This window comes from Trachurus japonicus, chromosome 8, assembly GCF_045865225.1.
Source record: "Trachurus japonicus isolate A0001 chromosome 8, Traja_1.0".
In the NCBI taxonomy this organism is placed as follows: Eukaryota; Metazoa; Chordata; class Actinopteri; order Carangiformes; family Carangidae; genus Trachurus; species Trachurus japonicus.
Window position 1 is genome coordinate 19,111,346 of NC_140914.1, and position 26,943 is coordinate 19,138,288.

General features: G+C 41.0%; 3 protein-coding genes across 3 annotated transcripts in view; all 3 read left to right on the top strand.

Moving 5' to 3' along the window:
- LOC146983088 (interferon-induced protein 44-like) overlaps window positions 1–26,943 on the top strand; it is a 38,512-nt gene that overhangs the window by 10,757 nt on the left and 812 nt on the right. The gene's annotated exons all lie outside the window — the stretch shown is intronic.
- Window positions 1,672–18,058, top strand: LOC146983090 (interferon-induced protein 44-like). Its single transcript, XM_085785537.1, has 8 exons — window positions 1,672–1,762; window positions 2,974–2,995; window positions 3,384–3,479; window positions 15,409–15,607; window positions 17,064–17,210; window positions 17,380–17,551; window positions 17,685–17,785; window positions 17,897–18,058. The coding sequence occupies exons 1-8, from the start codon at window positions 1,672–1,674 to the stop codon at window positions 18,056–18,058; spliced, it is 990 nt and encodes a 329-aa protein (XP_085641663.1).
- On the top strand, window positions 24,676–25,504 carry LOC146983091 (interferon-induced protein 44-like). Its single transcript, XM_085785538.1, has 4 exons — window positions 24,676–24,686; window positions 24,733–24,928; window positions 25,025–25,177; window positions 25,322–25,504. The coding sequence occupies exons 1-4, from the start codon at window positions 24,676–24,678 to the stop codon at window positions 25,502–25,504; spliced, it is 543 nt and encodes a 180-aa protein (XP_085641664.1).

Below are 26,943 nucleotides of genomic sequence, written 5' to 3' on the forward strand. Positions count from 1 at the left end.
TATTGATTGAAATCAGTTAAAATACTTGAGCTTTGTTGTTGTTGCTTTGTCGTTGTCAGCTATAGTCTCATATTTAGTGAACCTATGTTTAACATGCAACTTGAGCGTTGAACAAAGGACACACCTTTGTTCACCTCCCCCACATCACATGTGGTTGGTCTTAGAGGCCATCTTGGAGGCCATTTGGTTGTAACCCCCTTTGTCTCAGGACAAGGCAACCATCCTCCATCTTTTCCATTGTCTGAGGTCACACTTCACACCTCACAGACACATGGTCATTCACACTTAGTCACACTCTCACCAACACACACACACACACACCAACACACACACACACACACGTATACATAGTGTATGTAGCTTGTCTTAGTTCCATGTTTTGTTATTCCGTTTTCTAGATGTGTCCAATAAACTTCCTTGAAACTTTACTTGTCTGTTAATGTTGTACAATAGTGAGTATGCCAACCTCTACGCAGTAGAACTTCTAAATCCTTCAACTTTGCAGCTATTGATAATGTTAATTTGTTTATAATTATTAATTTAATCATTAAACAAGGTTCTATATTAATAGTTAGCACACCCTTATGAGACTGACTTTGGTACATTGGCTGTCTGGTGCCCCGAGGTGGATTTAATAAAATTAAATCCCATTAATAATTTTTATAGTAATTATTAATATTTTGGTATTGATATTTTACTAATTTGATAGCCAATAACCCTCTTAATAATAACTTTACTTATAGTTGGTATAACCCCAACATAAATGGTGCTTCCATTGTGAGGCATCTAAATAATCTTAATAAATTACCTATAAGTTGTGTTAGAGCACAACATTAAATGGTTTCCCCGTGCGAGACATAATTACACTTTCTCTTTAGTTGTGCTAGAGCACAACATAAATGGTGCCCCCTTTGTGAGGCATCATAATAAATCTTAAATACATTTTCTTATAGTTGGGATAACCCCAACATAAATGGTGCCCCGTGTGAGGCTGTGTACTGTTGGCATTTATTCACATTTGTACAATATTAATTTTGAGCAAAAGTTTGGACATTACTGAAAGTGAAATCCAAAACTGAACTAACCAAAAGTTCACATAAAACAGAGTCTGCTACACGAGTAGACATCTGACTTTACATGCAGAAGGTGAATTGTGCTGAATTTTGATTTATTCCTGAGTTTTGCTAAAACTCTTTTGAGAATTAAGCCCATTGTGCTGCATCAAGAATTTGCGACTGTTGCTAGTCTTTCCAGTTGAGTCTTCTCTGTAGGAACTTTAAGAATTCCTGTCCCGCATTTGAATACCATGTATTCAATGCTACTTTGTTCTGTCAAAATTGGTTGTTAAGCTAAGTGCTCCCCTTACCCTTAACTTTAAGACACAGCGTGCCGCCGGCCCTGTGTAACCTAGAGAGCTTGTACCGGTTGTCACTGCCATGCATTTCAACCTGATTAAGAATAGAGCTTGAAGATAGAGCCACAGTGTGCTGCCAGCCCTGTGAAGTTTTGTACCTTGCTGTCACTCCCAGCTTGAGTTACTGTAAGAAACCACTGGAGTAGTGCGTAGCCAAAGCTACACTACAAGGTGTCTGCCAAGCAACACCACTGCAAACAATTTGCTTTGCTTTATAGGTTTCTCAGATTTGCTTAATCTCAACTCTCAGAGTAACAATGGAGAACCCCTCTGTAGAGCAGTTCATGTCTGCCCTGGCTCAGAGCCTAAACCCCGGCTACTCTGAACTCATCAACAAGTTGAATCTCAGTGAGTGTAGGAAAGAATTGGACTTGCTACTTAATGACAGATGGGATGCTCAGAGAGCATCCAAGGGCCCGTTGTTACGATGTATGCTTCTGATCTGCCACAGACAGGCCAGTCTTTCTGCTCAGACCAAAGCAACTCTGGAACAAGAGGTAGAGTCCCTAAGAGTGCAAAATGCTAGTCTACTTCAAGAAGTGAAGACAGCAAATCACAAAGCCTTACGTTACCTAGAAAGCTTGCACTCAGCAGAGTTAGATCTCTGCTCACAGAAGGAGGAGTTGTTTAAACTTAGGTCAGAACGGTTTGACTCTCCACAGTCTTTCAGACAAAGTGATTCAGGTTACTCTGATTCACACTCCTCCCTTGGAGGAAGGTTAACTCCTTCCCCATGCAGATGGGGACATTTCCCACCTGACCTGAAGTCCTTGGGAACTAAGTCAGCTCCCCAACCTCCACTAAGGTGCAGAGGTAACAGCCACCTGGCTTCCCATCTTCCTCACGTAGATAGTGAGGAGACATGTAGCGTATCATCTAGTGTATATACTGCACCTCATTCTCAGCCAGTTAACTATGCTTTCACCCGTGCTCAGCCCTCCAAAGGGGGGACTAGAGCATTTCAGGACTGTTCATCCTCTTCCCTGCAACACCAGGAGAGGGATGACAGGGGTTCAGTCCCTGTCTTCCCACCTGTAAGACCCAGAGCACAGGCGGTAGATGTCCAGGATAGCTTAGTCTCGCCTTCATCTGACAGGACCACCCAGTATCCCCGCCTTGAAGTGCTTGAGTTCCTAGCTAAGGACTTACAATTCTTTGATCCTGACAATGGTAATCATAACATTGATGATTACCTCAGTGAACTAGACCACAGCCTAGTTGACTTACCAAGCGCTACCCACAGGGAGAAAGTCAAACTTGTGTGGAAAACCAGCTCAAAAGCTGTTCACAAGTTCATGCAGTCACTTCCTCCCAGAGTCAGAGACAACTACCATGATCTTTGTCAAGCACTGTTAGATGAGTTTTCTTCCCCTGTTGATGAGGTCTCAGGAATAGTTGCAGCTTCTCAAATTAAACACTCCCGTCTTGAGCACCCCAGAAACTTTTACAAACGTTTCAGACATGCATATTTTCAAGGAAAGAATGCACCAGGCTTGGAGGAAAGCCCCCTTTTTAAGTCTATGTTTGTGAAAAATCTTCACCCCTCAATATACATGCAGGTTGCACTCATGACAAGGAAGGGTGAGCTCTCAATGCATGAAGTTCGGAAGATGACATATGTGACCTGGGAAACTCTAGTCTCTTTCAAGACACAGGGGAAAACAACTGAGCCCAGCAGCTCAAACATGCAGGTGTCACACAGACCTGCAAGCTCAAGACGACTCCCTCGCAACACGCCAAAGGGGGGTGACAGTCGGCCACGTCCAGACACCGAGTGCAACCGCCCTGTCCACCAGCTGCATAGAGATAGGCATTCACACAGTAGAAGCTGCAGGAAGCCTTATGCTCAAATTGTGGCCCAAAACTATGAGCAATCAGATGATAGCCCCATCATCTCTGACCACAGTGTAAAACATGGTCAGCACCTTTCAGATAGTGACAGTGCTTCTGAATGCCTCTCTGTCTCCAGCTACCAGGAGCGTTACAGCCCTGAGCCAGGTGTGAGGAAACACCAAAGACACAAAAGCTCCAGAGCTTCCTCCTCACACCACAGACAGTCAAACAAGTACTAGTGCAGGATTCCTTGATTTTCTTACAGTTAGAGCTCAGCATGGTTTTGTTAGCAACAGCAGCAAATTCTGATTTGATTCAGCCATCACTGTGATTTCTGCAAGTAATCTTGGATCGACTCCTCTGCAGTATCTTATTAATGACATTGTATTTACACCTATCATGACATGTCATTCACCTTTCTCACCATAGCATCACTAACACCCACATTCCATCATTTACACTGATGAATAACTAGAAGATGTTATTTGTTGTGTGTTATGTTTCATTCTGTATGTAAGTGGATTTTGTTCTGTAGTCTGTCTATGCTTAGTCAAGATAGATAGAAACCAAATGCCCAGTTGGTTTGTGAACTGCCCAGATATCATTTTGAATGGACTAATGACTATGGTGCTCACAGGATCACACATCACGTGGGATCCTGAGACCAAAGGGGGGATGTTGGGACTCAGCCCATTCAAATTGGAGGACCTGACCACATGGCCTCCTTTGTCTCCCAAACAAAGGAAACCCTCTGAACTCAGCCTCCCAGCGTCCTTCACCTCTTCACACCTAGGTGTGAAACCTCCACTACTGACCCACCATTGGTCAGGTATGGCCCCAGGACCGGTGAGGTCACAGGCCATATAAAAGGAGAAGTGTCCTTCTCTTCTCTCTCTCTTCGCCCTCTTCTCTTCCCCGCTCTTCAGCAGGAGCTGCCGCTCCCCTCAGCTCCTCACCTGGAGCTACTGCTACAGCTCTCCAATGATACCTCCACTGGTAGCGCCGCAAGTGCCTACCAACGGATTAAAGAAAAGGAACCAGCTAACACGACGCAAGCTCTGCTAGTTGAGCTACGGAGCCACAAAACAAAGCAACCAACTCTGCAAGGAGAAGGACTCTCCTCAACGGAACTCAAACTACTCAGCCAGGACGGCTGTAGTTCACTGGACAAAGACACAATCACTGGACTTGACAAACCGCAACAGGACCGGCAAAACCCTGCAACCGCAGGAATCCCCACCAGCACCGGATCTTCTCACCTTCATGTGACTTGGTAACGTAACTGGGCCTAGTTAGGAGGATTACCTTGCACCTTGAATAAGCATAGAGTACTTCAACCATGCCAATGTATGTATTGATTGAAATCAGTTAAAATACTTGAGCTTTGTTGTTGTTGCTTTGTCGTTGTCAGCTATAGTCTCATATTTAGTGAACCTATGTTTAACATGCAACTTGAGCGTTGAACAAAGGACACACCTTTGTTCACCTCCCCCACATCACATGTGGTTGGTCTTAGAGGCCATCTTGGAGGCCATTTGGTTGTAACCCCCTTTGTCTCAGGACAAGGCAACCATCCTCCATCTTTTCCATTGTCTGAGGTCACACTTCACACCTCACAGACACATGGTCATTCACACTTAGTCACACTCTCACCAACACACACACACACACACCAACACACACACACACACACGTATACATAGTGTATGTAGCTTGTCTTAGTTCCATGTTTTGTTATTCCGTTTTCTAGATGTGTCCAATAAACTTCCTTGAAACTTTACTTGTCTGTTAATGTTGTACAATAGTGAGTATGCCAACCTCTACGCAGTAGAACTTCTAAATCCTTCAACTTTGCAGCTATTGATAATGTTAATTTGTTTATAATTATTAATTTAATCATTAAACAAGGTTCTATATTAATAGTTAGCACACCCTTATGAGACTGACTTTGGTACATTGGCTGTCTGGTGCCCCGAGGTGGATTTAATAAAATTAAATCCCATTAATAATTTTTATAGTAATTATTAATATTTTGGTATTGATATTTTACTAATTTGATAGCCAATAACCCTCTTAATAATAACTTTACTTATAGTTGGTATAACCCCAACATAAATGGTGCTTCCATTGTGAGGCATCTAAATAATCTTAATAAATTACCTATAAGTTGTGTTAGAGCACAACATTAAATGGTTTCCCCGTGCGAGACATAATTACACTTTCTCTTTAGTTGTGCTAGAGCACAACATAAATGGTGCCCCCTTTGTGAGGCATCATAATAAATCTTAAATACATTTTCTTATAGTTGGGATAACCCCAACAATAATAATAACTTTATTTATATAGCACCTTTCAAAAACAAGTTACAAGGTGCTGTACAATAACAACAGAAATAAAACAGGTGGTCAAATACAATTTCCTGGCAACAACATAATAAAACCACGTGAGAAATAAAATTTGACTTAAAATTATAAAATCACCCACCCACAACAAAGTAATCATACAATAATGATAAAACAAAATTAAAACAAAATAGATTTGTAGATTCGTTTTGGAAACGTCAGAAAGAAGACGGGACTTGCTTTTTTTTTTAGCAGCGTAATGTATCTGTTCGTATCGTTCGTGTCAGTGGTCCGACCTGACCATCCCTTCCAGAGGTATAGAATTAGACTACTTAGAAATAGCGTATCTTCTCACTGACGGGCTCATTTGCTGTTGTAGGTAACAGAGACACATCAGCAGAAACCAGAGACTTTTGCGTATCCAGTTAAACGCTCCATGCTGGGGCTTTAAGTTCCTGAAAACCTGGCTGGTCTTTACGTGTAACAAATAAACTGTCTCTTACTTCCTGAAAAGATAACATGAAGGTGTTGTTGGACTGAGTCAGTACTGACATGATTCTCTTCTGTTTCAGCTTTAAATTAAATTTGCTCCTCACTAAATCTCCACGCTATTCACTTTCTTTTGAAAGCCAGATGGTCTACTTAATAAAAGTAAACATTTTTTATACTTAAAGTCCCACTCCCGCGACCCTTTTTGGTCATTTTAAAACCAGCTCATTTGCCATGCACATTAGCAATGCACCTCTGGGGGGTGGGTGGAGACTGCGCTGCTTTGCACCCGCCTAGCCACCTCCTCGCACCCCACCCCCCACTTGCTGACAGCTGGACATTTAGTCCATGAGCCAAGACCCCAAAATTGGCCTCCCGCAATCGAACGGGTGGGCAATTTCTAGTTTGTTTTTTTGACTTGGTAGACATCTCTAGTGAACAGTTTGGCATGATAACCATTGCAAACAGGTAGCTTAGTGGTGGTTATCTTGTGTTGAATAGGTGGACCGGTAGAGTGGAAACTTGAAAACTGTGTATAGCGCTTGTTCGGTATTATGCTGTTTGTTGACCACTCAGGGTGCCTAAATCACTTCAAGGATGTTTTTCCCTTTTATCAAGACCCTACTATTAATAATAATAGACTCACCTCAGGAATATGTGAATCAAAATGTGATAAAAATTAGAACATACACATGAAATAGCCAACGTTTTTAGAGTGTTTTACTTTTCATGCAATAACAAGAACAAACAAATATTTTTTTTACATAATTAAAATCAACTAAAGAGCTTGCTCCTCCTGTCACAAATAATGAGGAGCATACTGTCAGTACAGTATTTCAAGTGTCCCTCTGTCAACGACCTACGCCTGGCCAACAGCCTTAACGAGTTCTACTGCCGCTTAGAAAGACAATGGGACAGACCTGATATCCCCCACACCTCCGACCACCAGCTATCGATCAGCAACAGCTCCTCCACACCTGGATCACCTACACAGCCCCACACCCCAGTGCCACCCTCCCCCACACCTCTCACGCCTCTCTCCATCATACAAATCAAATCAAATCAAAGAAGGAGAGGTGAAGAGACTGTTTAAACGGCTGAACCCCTGCAAAGCTGCAGGCCCAAACTCTAGCCATGTTCCTACTAAAATCAGCGGGTCAACGCAGGTTTTTTAAATGTGGGTCGACCCGCTAACAATCGGCATTTGGCTCCTTTCCCATTGACCAAAATGAGCCGGGTCTGTCTGTCTAACCCCCGCATAAACTAGTCGCCCCGCTTTTATTCGCAGTGTGAGAAACACCGTGTCATGCCCCAGCCACCCGCCACGGAGGACAGCGAGTCTGCCGCGGCCGCCTTATGATGCACGTCTGCGGCACAACATGTCAGTTAAACAGACTGTCGCTTCTTTTTTTTCAGTCTTTTTTGTTCAGTGTTCTTTGATCTTTTGATCAAATCCCAGTCTTGAATGCAAGCAGAGTTTTGTTTTGGTAGCCTACGTGAGACGCGACTGGTGCGATGATGTGGCGTCACGTAACGCCCAATGTCATATAAATTAGCAGGTTGAGCCGGGTCTGGTGTTCCCACTGCAAGCCGATCAGAGCCGGGCCGATTTAAGGCGATTTTAACCCGCGTCTCTTGCCGAGTCATTTGACGCGGGTCGACGGGGGAGCATACATCAGTCCGACTGCCCAAAAGTGCTACGGTGTTAAGGTTAGGTTTAGGGTAAGGTTGAGGGTTAGGGCTACTTAAGTCGGAGAAATGGGAGGTCGGACTAATGGACGCAAAAATAAAGAAATGCATGGTCGGAGAAATGGGTAGTCAGACAGATGTCCCGGGTTGACGCGGGTCGGTGCGCCTTTCTCTCTGCCACTAAAAGCCGATTGTTTCTGGGTTTAAACGGGTTTTTTGGCCAGTGGGAAAGGAGTATAAGTCTCCCCCTCCACCCTGAAGCACTGAGCCAATCAGCTGTCTCCGGTGTTCACACACATTTTTAACACCTCACTGGAGAACTGTCATGTGCCAGCTTGCTTCAAGGCCTCAGCCATTGCTCCAGTTCCCAAAAAGACAAGGCTCACAGGCCTTAATGACTACAGACCCGTTGCTCTGACTTCTGTGGTCATGAAGACTTTTGAGTGCCTCGTCTTGACCCACCTTACATTACAGTTCACCTACAGAGCCAACAGATCTGTAGATGATGCTGTAAACATGGCCCACTTCATCCTCCAGCACCTGGACTCCCCAGGATCCTACGCCAGGATACTGTTTGTGGACTTCAGCTCTGCCTTCAATACGATCATCCCAGCTCTGCTCCGTGACAAGCTCTCCCAGCTTAATGTGCCTGACTCCATGTGCAGGTGGATTACGGACTTCCTGACAGACAGACGGCAGTTGGTGAGGCTGGGGAAGCATGTCTCTGACACCCAGACCATCAGCACTGGATCCCCTCAAGGGATTTCTCCTCTGCTGTTCTCCCTGTACACCAACAGCTGCACATCTGGACACCAGTCTGTCAAGCTCCTGAAATTTGCTGACACCACCCTCATCGGCCTCATATCTGATGGGGACGAGTCGGCCTACAGGAGCGAGATGGACCGTCTGGTGTCATGGTGCAGCATGAACAACCTGGAGCTGAACGCTCTGAAGACAGTGGAGATGATAGTGGACTTCAGAAAGGACCAAGCTGCCATCCCCCCTGTCATCCTCTGTGACTCTACAGCGACCCTGGTTGAGTCCTTCTGCTTCCTGGGCACCACCATCTCCCAGGAGCTCAAATGGGAGCAGAACATCAGCTCCCTCACCAAGAAGCCTCAGCAGAGGATAGGCTATACTTCCTGCTGCAGCTGAAGAAGTTTCACCTTCCTGTGAAGATGCTGGTGAACTTCTACACTGCCACCATTGAATCCATCTTCACATCCTCCATGACAGTCTGGTGTGCTGCAGCTCCTGCCAGAGACAAGGCCAAACTGCAGCGTGTCATTCACTCTGCCCAGAGGACGATCGACTGCAGCCTCCCATCTCTTCAAGAGCTGTACATCTCCAGGACCCGGAGACCAGAGCCAGAATTGCTGCTGACCCCTCTCACCCTGGACACAAACTCTTCCAGTCCCACCCCTCTGGCAAAAGGCTCTGGTCCATCCGGACCAGGACCTCACACCATGAGAACAGTTTCTTCGTCTCTGCAGTCAGCCTAATGAACAATGCCCCAGTTCCCCCTAAATAACCCTAAACCTATGGATGTAACATGCTATAATGTTAATGTCATCTTTACTCACTACATCTTAGCCTTCTTAACCTTGGATGTATATATAAACCATTAAAAATGTTCCCTGTATAATATGATTTCACAAAAGTCCTCTGCTACTTCCTGCTAACAGCAGTATTAAAGCTGTTTTCCCCCTCGCTCCCTCATGCACCCAGTGGAATTAGCGCCAACTAGTGGTGCAAACAAATATTATCTGCAGGGCCTTTCTGCAACTGCAAAAATCATCAGTAGTGGCACACAAATTATGAAATGTGCAACATCGGAGAATGGCCATAATTGGTGTATATGGTATTTTTATGGTCAAAATAGTGAATGCATGATAAATATTGTTAAGCTACTCTTGTGCAAAGGTTATCATACCAATTAATAATATGGACATATATAGGAATAATAAAATAGCAACAAAAATTTGCCCACCCTTTCGATTGCGATTGGTGGTCTGGCTCATGGACTAATTGTACAATTACAGATTCAGCGCATTTAGCGTAAAGCTCCACACTGGGATTTGATCCCAGACTGGAGCGTGGTCCTTGCTCACGGTGCAAGCTGCTCTACCAGGTGAGCTATACCTGTTATACCTTGACAGCTACACCGAGCTGCCAAGCCTTTCACCTCTGAGCCAGATGCAGAGCGGGGCGGGAGCTTGTAGCACTAGTGCCCTCCCCTGGAGCTGTGACACGTCAGCTCCAGTCTCCCTGAAACTGCCAGTTTGCGTCTGCCATTGGTTCACAGCAGTTTGAAGGCAGAAAAACTCAGAAATGCAATTTTGCACTTCCTTTTCTGCTGATATGTGCTCTAACACAAGAAAAATGCCAAAGGAACATGTGAAAAGCTCAAAAAACACGATTTTCACAGGAGTGGGTCTTTAAAGCAGAAGTAAGCGATCTGGTCGTTTTGGCTAACTTCTTGTCAGCAGATGGAGTTAGCAATGCCCGCCCTCGTCCCTACGTCACCACATTCACGCGCATCCCTTGGCTGCACACACAGAGAGGACCGCCCCTTTATGTCGTTCTCTCTCCTCATTGGATAAAGGTTGTAGGATACAAGGAAAGTTTTCTCCTCGGCTTACAGCAGAGCAGAGTGACTGACAGACCCGTGTTTCAGACCAAACACTCTATATAAGTGATTGCTGTCGGAAGATATAACTATTTAAGACTTATATTAACATTCCGCTTACTTCTGCTTTAACTCATTCAATCCTTTATTTAAACTCGGAGATATATTCAGGAGTAACCTCATTTACAATATAGCCGAGATGAAACATAAAACACACAAGGACAGAAGACAAGACATTTGAAACATACAAAAACATAACAGAATACCAGAATATAAATTGAAACATAGTTAAAAGCACGAGCAGTTAGAGGTAAAATAAGAGGTAGTTATGGCTTTAAATTGTCCCATTGATAAAAGTGAGGTAAGTTTCAAATGATTCTGCAGAGTGTTCCAGGTTGTAGGTGCACAGTAAGAGAAGCTGGTCTTTCCAAGTTCGGTGTTAACTGAGGGAACCTGCAGTGTGAGCCAGTCTTTTGAGCGTGTGCGATAGAGACCTGTATTGAAAGATACTAGTGAGTTAATATAGGATGGTAAGAGACCAGTAAGAGCTTTAAAAATAAATAAAATCCAGTGTCGATCACGCCTGTTAGATAGTGAGGGCCATCCAACTTTGGAATACAGGTCACAGTGATGAGTGTTGTAGCTGTCGCCAGTAATGAACCTCAGGGCTGAGTGATAGACGGTGTCAAGTGGATTTAAAGTTGTAGCTGATGCATGCCTGTATATGATGTCTCCATAATCTAAAACTGACATAAAAGTTGCTTCAATAAGTTTCTTCCTGCAGTGAAAAGGAAATGATGATTTGTTTCTGTAAAAAAAGCCTATTTTTTGTCTTAATTTAATGACCAGATTAGATACATGATGTTCGAAGGTGATTTTGTCGTCGATCCAAAGTCCAAGATATTTATATTCAGAAACTCTTTCAATAGCTGTACCATTAATTGTGGAGATGATTTGCATATTGTAAGTGATATTTTTTGATTTAGTGAAGAGCATAAATTTTGTTTTACCTGCATTAAGAACCAGTTTGTGATTATTGAGAGCAACTTGTAAGTCAGTGAAACAGTGCTGAAGAGCTTGAATAGCAGAGTGTACAGAGTCAGAAATGCAATACAAAATAGTGTCATCCGCGTAAACTAAATTCCATTATCCATTATCCACAGACAAAACAAAACAAAAGCACTTTGGTTGCCTCCACTCTTCGTCCTGAATTGATTTTATTCAGATGCCATGTTGATTAATTCATGGTGGTCTCTGTTTATGCATTCTTTACTGAAAAAAAAAATCCTGCCTCATAACTAACTAACTTTCTCTGCACAGTACATTTTAACCTGGGTTCTGGTAAATTCTATGATCAAGGTCATCTTAAAGGAAATACTGCTCACTCATGAGAATTTCTACAACAGTTCATTAAAGTAAAAAACTAGTTGAGACTATATGAAGTTTAAGTAACACAACTATTATAGTTCAGTCCCTAGACAAAAACCCAACAGAAGCATTAGAAACAGCCCATACAGATGACTCAATCATCCTTGAAAAATACACTTTAATAAAGATGTGTTTTTTTTCAATCTGAGTTAAACCTTTATTTCTTCCAGCTATATGTTGTCCTTTTTATTGCTATATATAGCTAATTACTGTGATATACTAACCCAAATATTTTCAGGGATTGAATGCACCTAAATGTGTTACGTGAAAATGTGCACAACTCAAAATGTCAAAAACCTGAAGGAATCACAATTAACACACACTGTACGGCGACCTCGACATCTTGCCTTTTGCCTGACAAATGCAGCACAATGAACTGAGGCCTTACATTGATACTAATATGTTAAAAAAGCAGCGTATCTCATCATCACTCTTCAAATTCAGCCTGGATCTCAGCATGATGGTGCAGATGAGAGTTCACAGTGTCTCTAATGAGAGAACAGGACACTGATGAATACAATTAGAGAACTACCAAGTACAATTTGCTTAATTATTGGTCTCTGTGTTGCTTTGTCATCACCGCCAATTATCTGCCACTTCTATAGTTGTGGACTCTGACCTGGAAGCCTCAGGAGCAAGCTCAAATGCTGCCACATACAGTAATGATCAATGTTGTTACCCCCACAAATAGAGAAAAAGAGAATCTACAAGTGTGTATGGTTGTGCAAGTGTGTGTAACTAGCCATGACAGATCAAAGTGAGGAAGATGACATGAAAGGAGTAAAAAAAAAAAAAAAGAAGAAGAAGAAGAAGCCAAAAGCAGAAGGGAAAACATCCTAAAATACTCAATTTTAATTTTGGACGTCCCTCTAAAACACAATAAAGAACAGGATAATGAGGTGTTATTAAATGAAATTTACTCATCTGTGTATGACCCCAAGACAACCTGTATCCTGTTGGTGTAGCTTACAGCTTTAATGGAAATATAAACAAGTACAAAGTTTTACTTTCCCTATTGGTGGGGTCACTTTAGGAAAAGTCATCAAATGTCTTTTAGTGTTTTTTTCTGCTGGCCGGGTCATTTTTGACCCTCAGACAACACAAGGGTTAAAAGAAACAGGTGGAAAGAGTGAAAGTGAAAGGATATCCAATCACTTTTCAACCCACATGAGGAGCTACTGCACGGACAGTTGGCTGGGAAGGAGGACCAGACATTCAAGCCTGAACACCATTACTTCTAACACCACTTTGTTTCCAGACTTCCAGCTTTGAGGTGAGAATCTCTAATAATCACAGTTAGGGGCCGGATGCAGCGTCTACTTTATACAGGTCCTATGAAGTTCGGCGTCCACAACGGGGAAAAAAAAACAAACAAAAAAAACACTCTTGGCAGTGACCGCTTTTCTCGCCTCGCTCAGGGAGCTTCGAGCTGAAATCTGTTAAACTTTTAGAACTTTTCAGCGTTCGTCAATGTCACTTTTCCCACACTGACAAATCAACATCAAGAAGGGGCGGGACATACGTTACTGACAACGGCACGATCGGGGACATGGCTGGGTTTATATCATGCACCCACACACTCGTTTGTACTATAGACCTACCTCAGGGTCCATGTCGAAAGCTGTCGCTATATATTACACCTGTTTACATTAACAAGGCAGGAACACGAAGGGTCAAAGGACGCGTTTTATAACTGAGTTATCAGCAGCATTTTGACAAGAGAGAGAGCTCTCCAAGTAGGCTACTGTGAGTGTCAGTGCAAAGAGCTTGTTTTGTGGACACGGCCCCCATTATTGAAAAATAGTAGGCTAATCACTCATCTTGCCTTAAGTAGGCCTACTTGCAGTGTTTCCTTTGAAAGCATTAAATTACTAAATATTCTGAATTATTTAGTTCCATTTTATTTTTGACAGTATGTGAATACTTACCTGATATACTCTCCATGATTTCACTGTGTACAAAGATTTGTATCAGTAGCTACTAACACGGAGTAGAGTAGAATAGAAGAGAAAATACTTTATTCATCCCTAGGATTAATTGTCCAGCAGCTAACCTAAAATAATATGATGTACATATATATATGAGCCTGTTACTGCAGCTGCTCCTTTGACCCGTGAGAGTCCTGTGTAGACGGTGTTGGGGGTCACCAGGGTGGTGTCCAGCGTACACCCCACCCGCCAGTTAACCACAGCCTCCACCAGCTCTGCTGGTCTCTCCAGAGTCTTCATTATTTAAGAAGTCAGGGCTACTTTTTAAAAAATATAGACAACTTTCATATATTTACATTTTCTTATGAGTGGCTTCTTTACCAGCCACTTTAGCTGTTTGATTGTTTACTGAAACATTAACTACATTTTCTATTATTTGCATGGTACTTTTTCCAAATACCACATACCTTAACATTCTTAAATGCCATTTTGGTTTTTGCAGTAGGCCTATCTGTGTAAAAAGAGTGAAGTGATATTTGTTGTCTTTCAACTCTTTTGTTATGTTGACATTTTGCTTTTAGGCATTACCAAAATTCTTTCATGGGGTATTTATATTTAAATCTATAAGTAATGTCATATATTTTATTTTACAGCCATGGGAGGTAAGTCCTGACCTTTCACACGTTCACTCTCTTTAAGACATTTACAGAAAACAAAGAATGGTTGTGCAATTCTGCAAAAATGTACAACTTTGACTTGTCATTTGTCCTTCAGGTCTTTTTAGTCAACCTTGGCGGAAGCTAGAGTGAGTATGAGTATATATCAACTTTATTTAAAGGAAAAGCCAATGTCAATGTGGTGTATTGCTGGCTTAATTTACAACACAGGCTTAAAGGGATAGTTCAACATTTTGGCAAATTGGCCCATTGCCATAATCGCTATAGTCATAGAAGTAGGTTCGTCACCTTTATTTGTCGGTGTAAGCTATTTTTAGAACGGAGGAGCGGAGCGGTGAGCTGCTCAGGGCTACGCTATGGAGGCTATTGGAATTTCTTGGTTTCCCTCATCAAACTCATCAAATACAAAATCCCAAAACTCCAAAACGCTTTCATGGACAAGTTGTGACCTGCACATTCACCACGCTATGAGATAATAATGGAACGTTACGAAACGGAGCCGTTTTCGAGATAAATACAAGGTAAATACAGAGTCTGCTTGCTGAAAAACTGTCCCTGAACGCAACACGCATCAGCGGTTTTGCATGAATTTACCTCTAAAACGGCTCTGTCTCGTAACGTTTCATTATTATCTCATAGCGTGGTGAATGTGCAGGTCACAACTTGTCCATGAAAGCGTTTTGGAGTTGTTGGGTTGTGTATTTGATGAGTCTGATGAGGAAAACCAAGAAATTCCCTTAGCCTCCATAGCATAGCCCTGAGCAGCCTGCCGCTCCACTTCTCCGTTCTAAAAATAGCTTACACCGACAATTAAAGGTAACGAACCTACTGCTATGACTATAGCGATTATGGCAATGGGCCAATTTGCCAAAATGTTGAACTATCCCTTTAAGGCAATAGCAAAGCACCACTCACAGTTTTTTGCATTATAAAGGCTACATAGTATTTCATTCTAATGTATTTTTTCTTAAATTCACAGGAATAATGATGCCAGTCTCAAATTTGTCAAGTCTTATCAGCCTCAAAACAAAGAAGTCAAACAACTCAGAATCCTGCTCCATGGGCCGGTCGGTGCCGGCAAGTCCAATTTCCTCAACTCTGTTGACAGCGTTTTACAAAACAGAGTGTGCAGTCGAGTTATGACAGATGCAATCTCTGGGACCAGCTTCACCTGCAAAGTATGAAAGGATTTTTTGCAATGAAATGATATATTGATTAAGAATACCTATTAAAAAAAATTATGAAAGTGAGTAACGATTTTTCGGTTTAACTGATCACAAACAGATATATCCAATAACAAAGCCAATTTAAAGGAATAGTTCACCGAAAAATGAAATTGAGTTATTATTGACTTATACCCTCATGCTGATTCCGGAGCAGTTTTTTATTCCTCAAAGTGCAGCTGGAGACCCAGGAGGGGGGTTCCTAGTCCCTAGTATGAGAGTCAATAGTGCTCAACAAAGTCCATAAAACTACACAAAAAACATGTAATACTCCTCTTTACTGCTCGTCCGCTGCAAAGTGTCCTGAAGGGATATAGTCCAGAGTTGACCCGAAATGACGTCATTTATTCATTTTTACAGCCTAAACAGTCCTGTATTGAATTTATTACATCGTTTTGGGTCAACTCTGGAGTATATCCCTTCAGGACACTTGGAGTGCAGGAGTAGTGAGGAGGAATATTACATGGTTTTTGTGTAGTTTTATGGACTTTGTCGGGCGCTATTGACTCTCATATAAGGATTTAGTTGGACTATAAGCAGCCTCCCGGGTCTCCAGATGCACTTTGAGGAATAAAAAACTACTCCGGAGTATTCATTAGCATGAGGGCGAGTCAATAATGACTGAATTTTTTGAACTATTCCTTTAATTAAAGGTACAGTAAGAAATCTAAAGCAACTGGCCGTAAAATCCTCCTAATATGTCACAGAGACTCAGGAATAATGTTCATATAACATGATGAACTCACCAACAACAATAGTACAGCCAGAGTATTCGCATTAAAAATCTTTTTTTGCAGACTGCAAATCATGTGTATGTTTTGAATTTACGTGTTGGCATGTTGCGCCACCTAGCCCTCTCTCCCAGTCACGCAGCGTCAGTGGCATTTCAGCCTCCATCTGCTTCCACTGAGCTGCTGCTACGGCTGGGAGAAAAAATGAGATCGCTGTATTTTGACTTTGACTGCAGTAACTGTTTTTGGTCACATTCTTACATATGGCACCTTTAAGTAATATTGAGCCTCAAACTATACCCAGTTTGGAAGAACAACAAATTTAATTTACTTTTTCTCTTTATACTCATTCAAAATGTTGTCAGGACTTTAAAACTGTGAGCTATGGACTTAATTACCTTGTTCTCTTCCATTACAAAAAGCATTGACCTTTGCTTTGCAGGCACTAGCTGTGTCACTAATTGACCCATGTCCTGGCAGAGTAAATGTGTACATAAAGTTATTTGCATTTTGGTCACTCACATTGATTCATTAACACATTTTCATTTACATGCAGCAAGCAGAAGCTCAGAATTTAGTCCATTTAAATGTTATCTCGAAGCAATATCTTTTCACTTTTTATTAATCTGCTAAGTGTATTTGCTGATATGATAAAAATAACTGCATCTTCTGTTTTACAGTACAAAACTTACAAAATCCGCGAAGGACCAAACAGCTATTATTCGTTTATTTTCAACGACATCATGGGCCTTGAGCAACAGAGTAATGGAGTTCCTGTGGAAGACGTCAAGTTGGCCTTGAGAGGACACGTGAGAGAAGGTTATGAGGTACAACACTGACAAATATTTCATCTTTATTATAAATTAGTCAGTCCTATTGTTATTAGTTATTTTGCTGTTTAACATATGACCACTTAAAAATGCATTGCTCATTGAATGCCATTTGTTTCCTCTTTTAAATGATTACTACCATTTGCAACTTCTAATTATTTTCTAGTTTAAGCCTGGACATCCACTGGACGACAGTGACCTGCACTACAACTTAGACCCCACTCTGCAGGACAGAGTTCACGTTCTGGTTTGCGTTATTCCTGCCAATACTGTATCTCTGTTGAGTGATGAAATGGTGAGGAAAATTAGAGACATCAGACTGGAAGCCAGTGACATGGGTAAGAGGAGGTATCACTAAAAAACTACAGTATTATGTGTAGTACAGCATATAATACTTTGTGCTAATGCCATATTGGAATTTATGAATCATAACACATGTTTAAAACACTGTTTCGATTTCTGGGTGTACAGGGATCCCACAACTGGTTATTCTCACCAAAGTTGATGAAGCCTGTCCTGAGGTCCAAAAAGACATAAAGAATACCTACAAGAGCAAGCACCTAAAGCAACTGGTTAGTTTTTATCCAGTCCAAAGTCATTTTTTCCAGTGTTCTAGCATGATTCTTCCTCTCTTTTAGCCTCCACACAATGACTGATCTACAATATTTTTTTTCAAAATTTAGGTCGACAAAATCCACATGATTGTGGGCGTCCCATACAACTGCATCTTTCTAGTGAAGAACTACTGTACAGAACTGGAAGTAAATGATGGCGTTAGTGCTCTGACACTGTGCGCACTGAAACATATGCTTTCATTTGGAGAAGACTTCCTCAACAACCTGTAGATCAAACTGCTGAGGCATACTGCTTTTTTTCTATGATAACTTTTCCTTTGATTTTCAATCATGTTCATAAAATTGCTTATCTTGTATTTTTCTTTTCACAAAACACAGAGTTCATTCAAGTAATTCAAATACTTCAAACTGTCCTTTAATACTTACTTCAATCCAAAGTCATAATGCCACTTTTTTTCAATAAAGTCTTTGGTCTGTTGGTCAACTGTCTGGTGCAACATCTTCATTTTAATTTTAAGATGCATCTGTCTATAATTACTGGGGAGTTTGTGGTGGTTTCATTGTAAAACATCTTTGGATTTCATAATAATTTACTACAGCTGAGTAAAAGTGTCAGGTTAATTCCACCACAGTACTGTAATAATCCCCTCAAACCTCATGTTTTTTTTGTTTCTTTTTGATCAATTATTTATTGGGTTTTTGCAGACAACTGATAAGGCATGAAAATAACCACAATCGGTGGGGAAACATGTGTACTGTCTTTGTTGTCTTCGTTTCCACCCCATTTTTTTTTTTACCAAGTTTGACCAACAACTGATATTTTGTGTTTTAGCTGAATGTAATCGTGCAGTGGTAAACTCTAGCTGTGCAATGTCCTTGTATGAAGACAGCCATTCCTTGATTGACATTACATGTGGGGGTTTCCAGCGGCAAGCTATCATCCTCTTAGCTGCTGTAAGCCCAGCCAACAGAAGACAGCTATTATTTATTGTTAGTTTCAGAGAGGAAATATCATTAAGTAATAGTAGAGAAGGAGAGCAAGGAACAGTTCTCTCCACTACAACAGACAAAATAGGGTGGAGTGAGTATAGTTGAGACATGTGTACAGTTGAAACACCCTTAATATCTTGCCCGCGCTGCAAGGCTGAGCCACCATTTTTACTCAGCACATGCATATTAGCATCCTCTTTAGTTGTGGGAAATTTGAAGAGTTTTAGCATCTCCAGTCCAAAGATATCAGCAAAAGTCTTTTTACTAGGGTAAGAATTTCACTTTACCATGTCCCTTCCACAACGAATACCTCATTATGTTTTGTGACCATCAAACATAACTTGCATCATTGCAAACGTTATTTTGTGCCCTAAAAACTCACATATTTCATGCTATCCCAACATTTTAGGTCACTGCACAATCTAGAAAAATACACAAAGTGGTCAGCGGGGTACAGTTGAGACACAATGTCTCAACTGTACCCTGATAGAGTTCTATTACATCACATCACTGTTAAATTGTGCAATGTAGGCTAAGGATAACATGTTATAAGTCATAATAAAACAAAAAAAACAAAGGAAATGGAAAAAAAAAACGAATATTTGTGATACCTGAACAGTGTTGTATTATTAATATTGTAATTTTGTTATATAATTATAATATAATAATATTTATATTACTAATACAATAATATTCCATTATTTTTACATTTTGATAAAGATATATGAATGTATATTGAAATATCTTGTCAAATTGTCAATTTTTAAAAAGTTTATTGCATTTACAATTGATGTTCAGTCATCATCAGTGGGTTTCAATAGGTGTCTCAACTGTACCATGGTACCGTCTCAACTGTACACGTATGGGGTATGGTTGAGATGGGATGGGACCATGGTAAAAATGCACCTCATGTTTATGACCTGATTTTTTTTGCTTTAAAGCGAAAAAGGTTTTTTGCCTTTGCTCTTTTTACTTTGAAAAAGATTTCTGTTGGTTTTTCTGCAACAACAACCTGCCTGTTACCTCTATAAACCTGAGCCAACAAGTAAACACTGCTTTCCAAAAAGGGAGGAATTAAAAAAAAAAAAAGTGGACAGACTGAAAGTGAAAGGATGAGCATGACTTTTCAACCGATATACTGTAAAGAGATACTGCACAGGCAGTAGGCTGGGAATAGGAGGACCAGACATTCAAGGCTGAACGATATATCAGTTCTCTGAAATTAACATGTGACAACATATTAGCCCATTAGTTGAAGGGCTGTGAGTCATCCATCATACATCTGAGACCTTCATCTTGACTTTGTGAGTTTATGCAACTTGTTTTGTCTCAGATTTAAAAAAAAAAAAAAAAAAAAAAGGTTTGATTATGATTACCGGTATATCCTTGTTGAAGCATTAGAGATGATGATTTTAAATTCAAACATCTGCATATCTTTTAAGTTCAATTAACAGGAATGCAGTAAGCCTTAGGCCTCTTTTGAGACTTTTAAGTCATCCTTCATGACAGATAAATTTGTTCACTAGGTGTCACCACATCACAAAAAGGCTGCTTGGCTACATATACTTGTCAGCACACAAATACTGAGTACAAGTTCTGTTTGCTGTTTCTTGCAGGTCACAAATTTGGTGAGAGTGGAGCTGGCTGGCTACGGATGAGGAAGTAGGGCAATACATACTTGTGCACATACACATATGAGAATGCATATCTATTCAGACCTGTAAATCTTAGACTTTTTTTCCCCCAATTCTCTATGGTTTCATAATGACTGAGTCACATTTTAATAAGTTCCAGCTCTAATGCTGCTACTGTCTGTAATATGTTTCTATTTAGATTATTTGTCAGGATATTTTGTTATTATTGTCCCTGTTTGTCCTTATCTCCCTGTCTCTGTCTCTCTCTCTCGCTCTCTCCCCCCCTCCACCCAATTGGTAGAGGTAGCGCCCACCTCTAGTCATGACATAATTTCTGTTGTGATTTGACACTATAATGAATAAAGATGTATTGATTGATCAATTTGAGTCCTTGAGTTCATAGCTACACGCTTTATTTGTGAACTGCTATCAAAGAATATGACTCTCCTTTGTAGTATGCGTTAGAGAAGACGCCGCAAGAATTGTGGACTTCTACGCTGTGTCCGCTGATAATGTAGTGGGCCGGTCTGGACAGAAAATGCCCGGGCTGAATTTTTGTCCCAGTCCAGCCCTGAAGCCAGATGGTCTACTTAATTAAAGTAAACATTTTTTATACACTCTTAACTAAATTCCACAGAAAAACAAAACAAAAGCACTTTGGTTGCCTCCACTCTTCGTCAGGAATTGATTTTATTCAGATGCCATATTGGCTAATTCATGGTGGTCTCTGTTTATGCATTCTTTACTGAGAAAAAAAATCCTGCCTCATAACTAACTTTCTGCACAGTACATTTTAACCTGGGTTCTGGTAAGTTCTATGATCAAGGTCATCTTAAAGGAAATACTGCTCACTCATGAGAATTTCTACAACTCATCTGTGTATGACCTCAAGACAACCTGTATCCTGTTGGTGTAGCTTACAGCATTAATGGAAATATAAACAAGTACTACAAAGTTTTACTTTCCCTATTGGTGGGGTCACATTAACCCTTGTGTTTCAACACAAGGGTTAATGTGACCCTTGTGTTGTCTTAGGGTCAAAAATGACCTGGCCAGCAGAAAAAAACACTAAAAGACATTTTCTCAACTTGAAATTCGATGACTTTTCCTAAAGTGACCCCACCAATAGGGAAAGTAAAACTTCGTAGTACTTGTTTATATTTCCATTAAAGCTGTAAGCTACACCAACAGGATACAGGTTGTCTTGGGGTCATACACAGATGAGTAAATTTCATTTAATAACACCTCATTGTCCTGTTCTTTATTGTGTTTTAGAGGGACGTCCAAAATTAAAATTGAGTATTTTAGGATGTTTTCCCTTCTGCTTTTGGCTTTTGTGGGGGTAACAGTAATGGGATGGTAGCCTAAATCATTGATCATTACTGTATGTGGCAGCATTTGAGCTTGCTCCTGAGGCTTCCAGGTCAGAGTCCACAACTATAGAAGTGGCAGATGATTGGCGGTGATGACAAAGCAACACAGAGACCAATAATTAAGCCAATTGTACTTGGTAGTTCTCTAATTGTATTCGTCAGTGTCCTGTTCTCTCATTAGAGACACTGTGAACTCTCATCTGCACCATCATGCTGAGATCCAGGCTGAATTTGATGAGTGATGATGAGATACGCTGCTTTTTTAACGTATTGTATCAATGTAAGGCCTCGGTTCATTGTGCTGCATTTGTCAGGTAAAAGGCAAGATGTTCAGGTCACTGTACAGTGTGTGTTAATTGTGATTCCTTCAGGTTTTTTAAATGAGTTGTGCACATTTTCATGTAACACATTTAGGTGCATTCAAATCCTGAAAATATTTGGGTTAGTATATATGACAGTAATTATGTATAGCAATAAAAAAAGGACAACATCGTTGGAAGAAAGGTATAGGTAAAGGTTTAACTCAGATTGAAAAAAAATACATCTTTATTAAAGTGTATTTTTCAAGGATGATTGAGTCATCTGTATGGTTTGTTTCTAATGCTTGTTGGGGTTTTGTCTACCGTATTAAGGAGGGACTGAACTGAAAGAGTTGTGTTTAGCTTAATATAGTCTCAACTTTTTACTTTAATGAACTGTTGTAGAAATTCTCATGAGTGAGCAGTATTTCCTTTAAGATGACCTTGATCATAGAACTTACCAGAACCCAGGTTAAAATGTACTGTGCAGAAAGTTAGTTATGAGGCAGGATTTTTTTTCTCAGTAAAGAATGCATAAACAGAGACCACCATGAATTAGTCAATATGGGATCTGAATAAGATCAATTCCTGACGAAGAGTGGAGGCAACCAAAGTGCTTTTGTTTTGTTTTTCTGTGGAATTTAGTTAAGAGTGTATAAAAAATGTTTACTTGAATTAAGTAGACCATCTGGCTAAAAATGCATGTGCCTATGTTCCCACAGCCCTATGTTCCCTCAGTCCTATGTTCCCTCTGGACTCTCTCTACTTATCTGGACTCTCTCCATGTATCTGGCCTGTCTAGCCTCTACCTGGTCTTTTTACTAAACTTAACCAACTCCTTTCTTCATTGCCTAAACCCAACCAATGGTGGGACCAAAGGGCTGAGGGAACATAGGGCCTAATTTTCAGTGACAACAAAAGTTAGAAATGAGGGAACATAGGGCTGAGGGAACATAGGAATGACCCCATGTTGATGACCTGATTTTTTTTTTTGCTTTAAAGCTCACATAAACCTGAGCCAACACTGCTTTCCAAAAAGGGAGGCATTTAAAAAAAAAAAGTGGACAGACTGAAAGTGAAAGGATGAGCATGACTTTTCAACCGATATAAAGAGATACTGCACAGGCTGGGAATAGGACCAGACATTCAAGGCTGAACGATATATCAGTTCTCTGAACACTTTGTTTCCACATCCAGCTTTAAGGTGAGAATCATTTGACACAGCTATTCTTAAATGTTGATATTTTGACATTGTGAAACAGAAATGTTATTTTACTTTTGATGATTTTGAAGAAATTACATCAGGCAATTTAGAAATCTACCCGAACTGGTTCCTCTTCAACTTTTCTTCAATTTAGTGTAGTTTAAGCTTGTTAGGTATACCGGTACTACAATGGTACCACAGTACTAAAGCAATTAAAACTTTTTTTTTTAAGCTATAGCTGTCAGTGGTGACGGGGAAGAGGAAACAGTAGGGAGAGAGAGCCCGTCTAAGGGAGGGGTCCCGGCCACTATGTACGTTAAGTAGCAGCATCCCGTGTTTGTCGGATTGGTCAGGTCAGCGTGGCCCATAGAGAAGTCTACTGAGGTTATTATAGCCCTTAAGTTTAACTCCACAAGCTAATGTTATTCTTGTGTTTATAATCTCCTCTCCTTCAGCCTCATGTTCTCACGTCACGCTGTTCTGTTATCAATAAACACACATGGCGATGGTTCTGCAACCAAACTACAAATGATTGGCTGTTTGCCTGTCACTCGTAGCATCCAGGGGGCTGTTTCAGTGAGCATGTTGTTCATTTAGTACATACATGTCAAATTATCCAGTGTTTTATCCAGCTTTTTTCTTATCACTATCGTCCAGGCCTAATATTCACAATTTCAAATCAATTTGTACCAAAGTTAGGATCACATGAAAGTCCCATTTACAGTCAGTGGTGTGTCTTGGGAGGATCAGAGAGCTATTCACAGGGTTTCTACTATGTAAATTGTGTACATGAATAATAATTAAAAAAAAAAAAGTTTCTTTGTTGCATGGCATTGCACTTCATTCATTTGATATTCTATATGTTGGGTAATGTGTGTGTTTGTGTGGAAGGGTGCACAGGATATAGATACTAACATCATTTTTGTGTTTATGTCTGGCTACGCCTAGTGGAGGCAACGGATATTACACATAAAATGTTGTTGCCTTGCCCGTCACCGTGCAGCCCATGCAGGCTGGCGCAGGAGAGCGATGGCCCAATCACTGCTGCTTGCAGATTTAATTTTAGTCTTGAAATGCAAGTTATTCATTGTTAACATTAAATTATTGCATGTTTAAGTAACTGAATATTTTACTAAAATTATTTGGGAACCTGTGTTGGGTTAGGCAGTTAATAACAAAGTCCATTTATTGAAAGTATTTTTTCTTTTCTTTACAGGTTACCCAAGTATTTTATTGCAGCCATGGGAGGACGCTCATCCACACCTGAATCTAGTAAGACACTTGAAGTCCACACAACAGAACTGTCAGCTTGTTATGATACACCCTGGAGAGACATACCATGGGGGTGAGTGATGTGTTCTGGTGATTTTATATGAAAAATTACCACATGCAAAATTGGTTTAATATGCACTGTAACTGAATCTGAAATTTCTCCACTAAACAGCAAAGACACATATCTTCAGGATGTGAAGAATTATAAACCTCATAACACTAAGCTCAAGCACCTCAAAATTCTTCTTCATGGACCAGCTGGTGCTGGAAAATCCAGCTTCATCAACTCAGTTGACACTGCTTTACAAGGCAGAATGGCTGGTCGAGCTCTGGCAGACGCAGCATCTCAGGACAGCTTCACCACAACAGTATGACCAATGATTTACCAACTATTTATGATGAAATTGTTTAAGAAATATATCAACTAGCCTACTGTTGAGTCATAAAGTCCATCTGATTTACAGTACAAAACTTACAAGATCCAAAAAGGAGATCCAAGGACCTTTTACCCTTTTGTCTTCAATGACATCATGGGCCTGAAGAAGCAGTCAAAGAAAGGGGTTGCAATAGAGGACATCATACTGGCCATGAAGGGACACGTGAAAGACGGTTATAATGTACAATTATTGAAATTATTTAAGTCTGTTGTATGATAAAATCCAGTCTTTTGTTTTCCATATCCCATTGTATTCACATAGCCTACATAGGCTACATACAATTTATATGGATAAGTCATTCATTAATTTCATATTGTTTTCTAGTTCACTCCTGACACTCCGTTATCGAAGAAAGATCAAGGCTACAACAGCTCCCCCACTCTGAACGACAGAGTTCATGTTCTGGTGTATGTGGTTGCTGCGGACACACTCGATATACTGGATGATGAAATGATGACAAAGATGAGGGAGGTCAGACTTGCAGCCAGGGACATGGGTAAGTGTTAGTCACTAGGTGCGTTTCCATCAGCTGTTTAGATGCGCATCGAGATGTATCGCATCGGAAAATGATGATGGAAACGCCGTGATTCGCATTAAAATCCTCTGATTCGCACAAAATGAAATACGCTCGCTATGGCCGGGTTTTGGTTGATTCGAATGGGATGGAAACAGCTGTATGCGAATCAAGTGTGACGTAGCGCACTTTCACCCCATCTGCTCCCATGTTTGCAGTTCACTCACAAGACAACATCAGGGTTTCCGCTGTCACACAACAATTAATTAATTGTGGCGCATCGCCACGGCAAAATAAAACCCCCCACACACCTTCATATGTGATTACTGCACAGTTCTTCATAGTTCCTCCTCAGTAAAAACCAAACTTATCAACCAGCGAATCCAGCGTTTATCATTAATAAAGTCTGGGGCGGCGCAACTCTCTCTCTCCCTCTCTCTCTCTCTCTCTCTCTCTCTCTCTCTCCCACACACACACACACACACACACACACACACACACACAGGTCGCGTTATGACGGTAATAAACATATGCGCTAAATCGCGCTAATGTGTTCAAATCAGACCGTCCGTCCGTCCGGCCGGGAGGGGGGGGTGCAAAGTACGTAGATGGAAACACACATGATTCGAATTTCTTTTAATGCGCATTTCTCAGTAATTCGAATCACTTTGGATGGAAACATGGCTACTGTGTTTTCCAGTTTGAATCAAATCACCTGACAACATTAGCCATGTTTCCATCCAAAGTGATTCGAATTACTGAGAAATGCGCATTAAAAGAAATTCGAATCATGTGTGTTTCCATCTACGGACTTTGCACCCCCCCCTCCCGGCCGGACGGACGGACGGTCTGATTTGAACACATTAGCGCGATTTAGCGCATATGTTTATTACCGTCATAACGCGACCTGTGTGTGTGTGTGTGTGTGTGTGTGTGTGTGGGAGAGAGAGAGAGAGAGAGAGAGAGTTGCGCCGCCCCAGACTTTATTAATGATAAACGCTGGATTCGCTGGTTGATAAGTTTGGTTTTTACTGAGGAGGAACTATGAAGAACTGTGCAGTAATCACATATGAAGGTGTGTGGGGGCTTTTATTTTGCCGTGGCGATGCGCCACAATTAATTAATTGTTGTGTGACAGCGGAAACCCTGATGTTGTCTTGTGAGTGAACTGCAAACATGGGAGCAGATGGGGTGAAAGTGCGCTACGTCACACTTGATTCGCATACAGCTGTTTCCATCCCATTCGAATCAACCAAAACCCGGCCATAGCGAGCGTATTTCATTTTGTGCGAATCAGAGGATTTTAATGCGAATCACGGCGTTTCCATCATCATTTTCCGATGCGATACATCTCGATGCGCATCTAAACAGCTGATGGAAACGCACCTACTTCTTGCTGACTCGGATTCTGAACTGGCAGGAATTCTCCAAC

Excerpts from the sequence above, each read along its gene's own strand:
- LOC146983091 (XM_085785538.1), top strand. Across the intron at positions 24,929-25,024 it reads AGGACAGCTTCACCACAACA|TACAAAACTTACAAGATCCA; the intron begins GTATGACCAATG and ends TCTGATTTACAG. Across the intron at positions 25,178-25,321 it reads ACGTGAAAGACGGTTATAAT|TTCACTCCTGACACTCCGTT; the intron begins GTACAATTATTG and ends ATTGTTTTCTAG.
- LOC146983090 (XM_085785537.1), top strand. The coding sequence starts at position 1,672 with ATGGAGAACCCCTCTGTAGAGCAGTTCATGTCTGCCCTGGCTCAGAGC. Across the intron at positions 3,480-15,408 it reads CACCACAGACAGTCAAACAA|GAATAATGATGCCAGTCTCA; the intron begins GTACTAGTGCAG and ends TTAAATTCACAG. Across the intron at positions 17,211-17,379 it reads ACGTGAGAGAAGGTTATGAG|TTTAAGCCTGGACATCCACT; the intron begins GTACAACACTGA and ends ATTATTTTCTAG.